This window comes from Populus alba, chromosome 17, assembly GCF_005239225.2.
Source record: "Populus alba chromosome 17, ASM523922v2, whole genome shotgun sequence".
Lineage (NCBI taxonomy): Eukaryota > Viridiplantae > Streptophyta > Magnoliopsida > Malpighiales > Salicaceae > Populus > Populus alba.
This window is the reverse complement of record NC_133300.1, coordinates 2,172,260-2,181,231: the sequence shown is the minus strand read 5'-3', so window position 1 is coordinate 2,181,231 and position 8,972 is coordinate 2,172,260. Positions and strand designations below refer to the sequence as shown.

General features: G+C 36.3%; 1 protein-coding gene across 1 annotated transcript; it reads right to left on the bottom strand.

Moving 5' to 3' along the window:
• Nucleotides 1–4,890: 4,890 nt before the first annotated feature.
• Nucleotides 4,891–8,701, bottom strand: LOC118032436 (putative disease resistance RPP13-like protein 1). The gene is made up of 2 exons (XM_073405887.1): nucleotides 6,138–8,701; nucleotides 4,891–5,926 (listed from the first exon to the last, which is right to left on the bottom strand). Exons 1-2 carry the CDS (start codon nucleotides 8,699–8,701, stop codon nucleotides 4,891–4,893), a joined length of 3,600 nt encoding a protein of 1,199 aa, XP_073261988.1.
• Nucleotides 8,702–8,972: the final 271 nt, after the last annotated feature.

Genomic DNA, 8,972 nt, shown 5'->3' with positions numbered 1-8,972 from the left:
GACCACCCGCCGCGCCACCGAACCCGAGAGAAGCACCTTGGCAGCGGCGCCTGCCGACCGACCGACCAGCACGCCTCATTCCCCCATGCATGCTCCGATATGCCTATAAATAGAGAAGAAGCAGAGTGAGAAGAAAAAAGGAGGGACCGATGGAGTGACCCGAAAAAGAAAGCAAAGGGAAGGTTTGAAACCAGGAGGGAAGTGAGAAAACCGAAACCAAGCAAACGAACCGAGAGGACGTCGCCGGACCACTTGGAATTCGCCGTGAGGAGTCGACAGGAGTAGGTCACTGCCACCGCCTCCACAACAGCACCGCCAGCAAGCCATCGTCTCCGCCGCGCCAGGTACGCCTCCTCCCCTGCACATTTTTGTTAATCTTGTTTTAATTCTTGCCCCCTGCATGCAGAATCGTTTCTGCATGCAGGAGGCACGGGGGGGAAAATAATTCCCCCCCCGTTCATTTCTGTTTTTCTTTTGGGCCAGACAGGGTCTGGCCCAATGATATGGGTCTGGGCCGGTCTGGCCCAGATTGCGGGCCTGGGCCGGTCCGGCCCAGAAGACAAGACACTGTTGGGCCGAGTCCGGCCCAACGTCTTTTTGGGGCTGGAGTCCGGCCCAATTAATTGGGCCGGCCCAGCCATTTAATATATTAATATTATATTATATTATTATATTATGCATGTGTGTATATATGTATTTTTTTTTTTTCTTCTCAAAAAAATAAAAAAAATAAAAAATAAAAAAATTCTGAAAAGTAAAAAAAATATATTGTTGTTCTTGGTATATATTGATTTGCATTTTTTTTTTTTACTATGGGGATATAATTTCAGTATTTAAAAAACACCTGTTTTCGTAAAAAAAAAAGAGTTTATAAAAAAAATGTTTTGTTTTCATGCATACGGCCAATACACTAGCATGTTTTGAATGTTCTTTTTATATATAAAAAAAATATTGGAAGTTTTGAAAATGTGTTGTCGCATAGATTTCTTAAACACAAAAATCATTTTCTTGCATTTGTGGATTTTACAACCTGTTTGTAAAAATCTTATTTTGGGAGGAGAAGTTGTGGTTATTGTTCACCGCTAATGTTTGGATGAAGAAATCCTTAAAAGGACGAACATCCAAAATATTATCGGGAGTAATAAATCAACGCACATGTTTGAAAGAAGCTTTGGTTGCGATCGAGAACATTTCAAAATTTTAATTTTTTTTTTCTCTCCACGGTTTACGAGTCGTGAAAAGTAATTGTTTTTTTTAAGAATTGTGAAATTTTCTGCGTTCTTTTATTCTCTTTTCCTTGCGATTTACGAGTTGACGGGATTAGAAAACACCAACACCATAGACTATAGAGCAAACCAAACACCAAGCAGCTTACCTTAGGTATGGCGTACTAGGGGTGCTAGTACTTTCCCTTTACGCAACCAGTCCCTTGCCTTAGAATCTCTGAAAGACCAGTTAGGGTTCCTAGTGACCAAATACTAGGTGGCGACTCCAAAGAACCAAATCATCAGAACACAACGAAAATCGCCAACCGATGTCGTGCCTTTATAATTTTTTGTGGGGGTGTGACAATTACATTCTATAATAGAAGCCAAATTGATAATCCATGATTAAGGTTTTAGGTCAAGAGCCTTACTTTAATTCGTCAAAGAAGTGTAGTTAAAATTGATTTGGTTTAACAAATCAACATAATAATTTATTAATTTTAATTAAATTATATGAGAGTTTTTTTATAAAATCAAAATCATAAATGTTGTGCGTGTTTCTTTCAACTTTCCGAGAAGACCATCATTGAGCTTGTGGCTTTTGAAGAAGCCCAGAACCTCAATGAACTCCACAGCCATGATGGATCTGTCACTTTGGGATTCTTATATAGATTTAAATTTGATTTTACATTATTATTTTTTAATTTTATTTTTAACCAAAACGTTTAAACTTGACAATTATGTCAGATTTATATATATATAATATATATATTAAAAAAATATAGAAATTTACTTATAATTATTCTAAAAAAATATTTATTTTATATTTTTATCTTTTTATATGGATAAGAAAACAGATGTTTGGTTATGAATTTAAATAATTGAGATTCTTATATAAATATGTTTTTTAAATCACTTTAAGGTTAAAAATATAGCATTTTGGATAATCCTGGTGTCTGCTTCTACCATTTCTTTTCACTTCTTAAAGGTTAAAAGGCTGAACGTGCAACCTTCTTTTTTTTTTTTTTTTTTTTTTTATTTTAGGGCAGGAAATATGTTTTATTCTGCCTAACAAAAACATACGCACCTCCTTTTGTTTCCAACAAAGACAAAAAAAAATGAGGGGATATAGATTTGAAACACTGTTTATATTTTTATATGATCATAAATAATGAAGGGTAGCTCAAATCATTAAAAAATTTGACTTTAGTTTATATTTTAATTTAATTTATTTGAGTTTTTAGTTGAAATTTATTAATTAAAACATTATTTGTTGGATTTGTTTTAATTATTATTGAGTATTTTTATTTAATGGATTATAAACTTAAGTGCTTGTTCTACTTAAATTTTTAGTATTTGATTAGCTTTTTCTTTTTTTTCAATGGCTTCCTTTTCTTTTCTCTCTTCTTTAACTTTAAATCTTTTTTGTCTCATATCGAATTTGGTATTAGAGCATTGTTCTTTGGCAGGATTAGAGTTGTTTTCTTCACTTGTAGTCATGCTTCAGAAGAGGGAGAGGCATAGAACATGTGAGAACAAAAAAGGTAGGCATATTGGAGAAGAAGAAGAAGCTATTAAGAGAGGATGGAGGTGGTGATGCTGCAATTCTTGTCTGTTTTTTTCTTGAACAAAATCGATGGAGAACACATGAGGCGAATGTGTGTTGTTTCTTCTTTCAGCAAGGATGTTTTTTGTAAGACTGATTCGATTGTGGTATGGTATTGCAAATGCATGTGTAGTTCTTTCTGTCTTTCAGGCATGTCTGGACCTGATGATTACAGGTGTTCAGTTTTTTTATTTTCTGGTTTTGTTTGGAACCAATGGTTAATATGTGCGGTTAACATTTATATTACATATCATTTTTATATTTTATTGATTTTTTCTTTTATTTTTATTTTTATTTTTATTTTATTTTATAAAAATAGTATTTATTGCTATTTGTCTCTAATCATTTTATTTTTATATTAAATTTGGCACTACTTCTTTTGATATTTTTAAATCCTTTAACTAATTACATGTTATTTCAATTTTATTTTTCATTATTTGATTTCTATTTTTTTAGTATTGAATTTAATCTCTATTCTTTTTTACTTATGTTTATTCTATTTTGAATCTCTTTTTATTGGTTTTTTAAGATTTCATCACTTAGCTTTTTTTTTTTTTATTATTGAGCCATGACTTTTAAAGGTTTGCATGGGTTGATTTTGGTTTTTTCATGATAGAAATTAATTTTTTTTTAAAAATTTATTTTTCAATATTAAATTTTTTATGAAATTAGTTTTCGTGTTTTTTTTTTTTGCTTTCCTTTCTGTAAAAATTATCTAAATCAAATGTTCATGGTCACATGATTGACTTAAATATTTTTTGTTGTTTTTTTTACTAAGTTTCATGCCTTAACTTTTTTATATTGAGAATTTTCCTATGTTTTTTTTTTTTGGATTTGCCTTCTATGTGGTTAGTCTCAACATCATAATCATGAGTTTCGAAGGTTAACGACAACTGACTTTGGTCTTCTTCTTCTTTTTTTTTTTTTTTTAATTTCACCATTCAACGTCTCTCTCTCTCTCTCTTTTTTTAATATAGTTGTTCTTTGTGCTTTTCTTTATCACTTTCCTTTCAATAGTGTTATCTTGATCATGTTTTCATGGTTGCGTGGTTAGCGAGTTAATCCTGGTTGATTCATATTTTTTTCATTTTTTTATTGAAAGTTTCTTGCCTCGACATTCTTTTATTGAGAAATTTGCTTTGTTGTTTTTTTTTTGGGTTTGACTCATACATGAGTAATCTTGATCTCATGATCACAATTACAAGTTTCAAATATTAATATGAGTTGACTCTCGTATTTTTTTTAAGTCATTTTTTATATATATTTTTTTAATTTTATCCTTTAACATTTAATTTTTCTGAGAGTTGGTCTTCGTATTCTTTTCTTTCATTTTTTTATGGAGTTATCACAATCATGTGCCAATGGTCACAATGTTAGCAAGTTAACAAAGGTTGACCCATTTTTTTTTTTTTTATTTTTTTAATTATTTTTTTTAAATTAATTATTCAACATTGAGTTGTTTTATAATTGAGTTTTCATGATTTGATTCAATTTGCTTTCATTTGTGATTTTTTTTACATTTTATTTGCATAGATAATTGTTTGATTAAACAAAAAATATATTCTAAAAAACAATTAGTGCATGAACATGTTGTGAAATCAAGTATCCTTGTGTTTTTTTTTTAATTTCATCCTTCAACATATAATTTTTTTTTTAATTAGTATTTATGCTTCTTTTTTTTACTTTTATTTCTATAAAATTATATCAATCATGTGTCTATTGTCACAAGGTTATTGTATTTATATAGTTTGACCCATGTTTTTTTTTTTTTTTAAGTTTCTTCATTCTATATTGAATATGATTTTTTTTACCTTTTATTAGTGTATACAGTTGTTTTATATATATAAAAAATACTCTAGAAAATATAATTGTTAAACACAACTAAATGCATGATTTATATTACGAGATTAAATATTTTTTTTTATGAAATATTGATCTAATTGCTACTATATGTATAGACATTTCTACTTATTATTGGAAAATATTTTATATTAAAAATGTATTGTAAACCTATTTATTAATTTTTTTATATATAAATAATCGCTCGGCCGCGGAGAGCGCGGGTACAAAAACTAGATACTAACTAATGCAACAGCTGGGTGATTGATGATAAAAAAGTGGACAACCACTAATATCACGACATAGTGATAAGGACAGCTCTTCTTCTGGCAAGTACGCAAGCTTAGGACAATCCCGGATAATCAGTTCGCGAAGAGAGGTGAGGTGCTGAAGCCCCATCACAGATTTCAGATTTATCAGATCTGATATTTTAAGAGATACAAGGGAGGAGGGCAGCTTCTCTCCTGGCACGTACTCCAGCTTAGGAGAACTACATATATGTAATTCACGAAGAGAGGTAAGGTGCTGAAACCCCTTAAATTCCACATCTTCCAAATCCCCGATTTCAAGGTCTTCAAGGGAGGAGGGAAGTGTGCCTTCTTGAAGGGACTCAAGCTTCAGGCTCCTCCTTATCTTCATTTTACGAAGAGAGGAGAGGGCTCGAAGCTCCTTGTAGTCCCGGTCTTGCTGATCCCTTAACTGAAAGAATTCAAGGGAGGAAGGCAGCCCCTGCAACGATTCAAGTTTAGGACAACTCCCGATCTTCAATTTGTGAAGAGAGGTGAGGTGCTGAAGCCCAATGCAGTTCAGAGATTCCAGTTTACAGAGATGAAGGCATTCAAGGGAGGAGGGCAGCGCCTGTTCTGATATGTGCTCAAGTTTAGGGTAACTCTCGATACTCAAATTTCTAAGAGAGGTGAGGTGATGAAGCCCCTGGTATTCAAGGGAGGAGGGCAGCACCTGTTCTGATATGAACTCAAGTTTAGGGCAACTCTTGATCTTCAATGTGTCAAGAGAGGTGAGGTGATGAAGCCCCATGTAGTCCAGAGATTCTAGATTTCTGAGATAAAGGTATTGGAGGGAGGAGGGAAGCGCCAGTTCTGATATGGACTCAAGCTTAGGGCAGCCCAAGATACACAATCTCTGAAGAGATGTGAGGTGATAAAGCCCCATGTAGTCCAGAGATTTCAGGTTTTCCAGACGATTGATTTCGAGGGTAGTAAGAGTAGAGGGCAACGTCTCCTCTTCAAAAGACTCCACGTCGTTCCCAGTTAATCTGAAGCATGAAAGAGAAGGGAGTGCTTGCAAACCACATACCTTGAGTTTGATACAATCCACAATGTAAAGTGTGTTTAATTTGAAGGGTAAACCTCCTTCAGGAAACGAATCAACTTCTGGAAGTGAGATCAATTGCAAATCCTGTAGGGAAGGGAGGAGGGAACGCATGTTTTTCCGGCAACGACTTCAAATATAAGCAACCCTCTAACACAAGGCTTGTCAAATCTGGGGCAGCTAGTCCTCCTTTGGGGAAAGAAACTAAATTAGGACAGTGACTGATTGTCAGATGACAGAGAGCAGGGACAGGTCTCTCGCCTATACAAAGGGATTCCAGATTGAGACAATGTTCAATGGTAAGTGCGGATACCTGGGGTAAAAAGTCTAGCTGGCAGCACTTAAATGAACTACATTCCTCGATTTTGATATCGGTGAAAAGAGAGGCATCCAAATGACTCATTTGCTCCATTCCCTTTAGCTGGGGATCTCGTTTAAAATGAAGGCACGGCGTGGATGGTTGATCTGATATCCCAAGCTGTCCTGTTAGCCCATTTATACGACTTCCATCGCCCTCAGATACATTGATTAAGTAGAGCATGGGTGCCTCTGGAATTGAAACCACAAGCTGTGGACATTCTTGAATATAAAGCCTCCATAAACAAGGAAGGTGACTAGGCAAGGCATTTGTTAACTTGGGGCAATGTTTTATGCGGAGCTCTGCAAGATGAGGGAAAGCACCATCTACATCCGTTTTCCATTCCTGCCATTTTTTCATCCCCTCAAACTTTAACATTTTGAGGGATTTAAATGGCTTCTCCATCGAAGGGTCACTTCTATAGAACTCAGAACCAACTGCCACGACTTCATCAAATCCTTCAATTTCGAGCTCTTCTAGAGATGGCAGCTGCCCCAATGGTGGTAAAGAGGTGCAGTACGTACATCCATAAAGTTTCAACTTTACCATATTTGAGAAAGAAGACTTTCCAAGCCAGCCTGGAAACGTTGTACCCCCGTAACCAGTAATGACAAGCTGTTTCACATTTTCAGAAGGCTCCAATCTCTCAAGTACTTCTCTCTCGTGCCGCGTGTCATCCGTATTGCCATCCCACATCAACCCCAACTCCTCAATCTTCTTCTTACCCTTCAAATCGGCATTCAAAGCATCTTGAGCATTTGCAACATCTCTGAGATTCCGAATAGAAAGTTTTTTCCTTATATGTGAGAGCTTCCCCAACTCTTTCATGCTAGACCCGCTATCTTTTCCGACGATGTAAGATTCCAAAATTCGAAGCTGTGTGAGTTTCCCCATTTTTGATGGCATTTCTTTCAACTTTGTCCCTTCAATATCAAGATGTTGTAAGTCGACCAAGTTGGAAAGGTTGGATGGCAACTCCATGAGATGTCGGCACCTCTGTAACAATAAAGTTTGCAAATAGTACAAGGTGCACACACTTTCGGGCAACCTTTCAATGGCGGTGCAAGAAAGGTCCAAGTGCCGCAAATGTTTTAAGTTGCCAATGGAATTGAGCAACTCAGAAGAAATATCTTTTAGATGACATAAAGATAGCATTCGCAAGCGCTTCAGATTTGGCAAGATGTCATTCAGTGCCTCAATATCACCTTCACAAAAACAATTCGGCGGAAACAAGGCGCGCAAATGTTGGACTCCATGAATGCTACGAAACATCCGACGTCCTCCGCCATTTGCTGCCCCTGAAGTGATTGATAAATAACGAGTCCTTTCTGGAAGCGAGCATGAATGTTCACCCTCCAACCTAGAGCCCGATTCATTAATACCAAGCTTAAAGCAAAATTCTCCAGACGCGTATTCAGCTAAATCACTTATGAGGTCATGCATGCTGAAAATAGAATCATCAGTTGATTGCTGGAAAAGTGACCTGGAGACGAGATCATCAAAGTATTTTTCACCTATATCTTCCAACTCCTCAACGCCTCTGGGCTGGACTAGAAAACTATGTGCCATCCATTTAGTGATTAATCCATCCTTCTTGAATAAACAACCCTTCTGTAATATTGCACAATAAGCAAAACAACGTTTCAGGTGCGAAGGGAGATAATAATAGCTCAATGTTAGAGCTGGAGGGATGTTTTCATTCGACGAACCCCACATACTGCTATTGGATATCTTCTCCCATTGCCTGACATCTCCTACGGAGTGCAAAAGACCCCCAAGAGTTTTCGCAGCCAGCGGTAAACCTTTGCATTTTCTCACTATTTCTCTGCCAAATGCTTCCAAGTGTGAGACTGCTCCAGAATTTACACCACTAAATGCATCCCTTGCAAACAACTTCCAGCAATATTCATCGCTTATTACATTCAAGCGGTGAAAGGGGATGACAGTTTGCGTGACTCTTGCTACATCTTCATCCCGTGTTGTGACGACAATCTTACTTCCTTGCTCCACATACCGCAAAGGTAGCAGTAGTTTATCCCATTCATTGTACTTGATGTTCCACGCATCATCTAGAACAAGAAGAAGTTTCTTCCCTTTCACTGCCTCCATTAGAGATTCATCTGGTTCTTTGGTGGGGCAAGTACTTGCGTCGATCTTATCAAGAATATCCTTAATAATCCTGTTGACGTCAAATTGTTGCGAAGCCCAGACCCAGGGTTTGAGCTTGAAGCACTCATCTACCCTTTTGTCGTTGTAGAGAAGCTGAGCAAAAGTGGTTTTACCAATTCCGGCCATGCCCACAATAGGGACCGCACATAAATTTGAGCCATCCGTGTTTTGTTGTGTCAACAAGTGCTCCATTATGGCTTCCTTATCAGCATCCCTTCCATATATACATGAGATTCATTAACCAGTGGAGTTGTTTTCTCTGACAATGGTCTCCATCCACCAGTACCTTCTATGTGGCGCAGATCACCCTTGTGTTTAAGTAAACGTTCAAGCTTCTCAAGGATCTTTTGTAACTCTGCTTCCATCTCTTTCATCCTTCTATTAGCTGGATTTAGAAATGGAACCCGATCCCTTACCTGCAATGGTGGACTAAATATATGAGATAGAATTCAGGAAAACATTA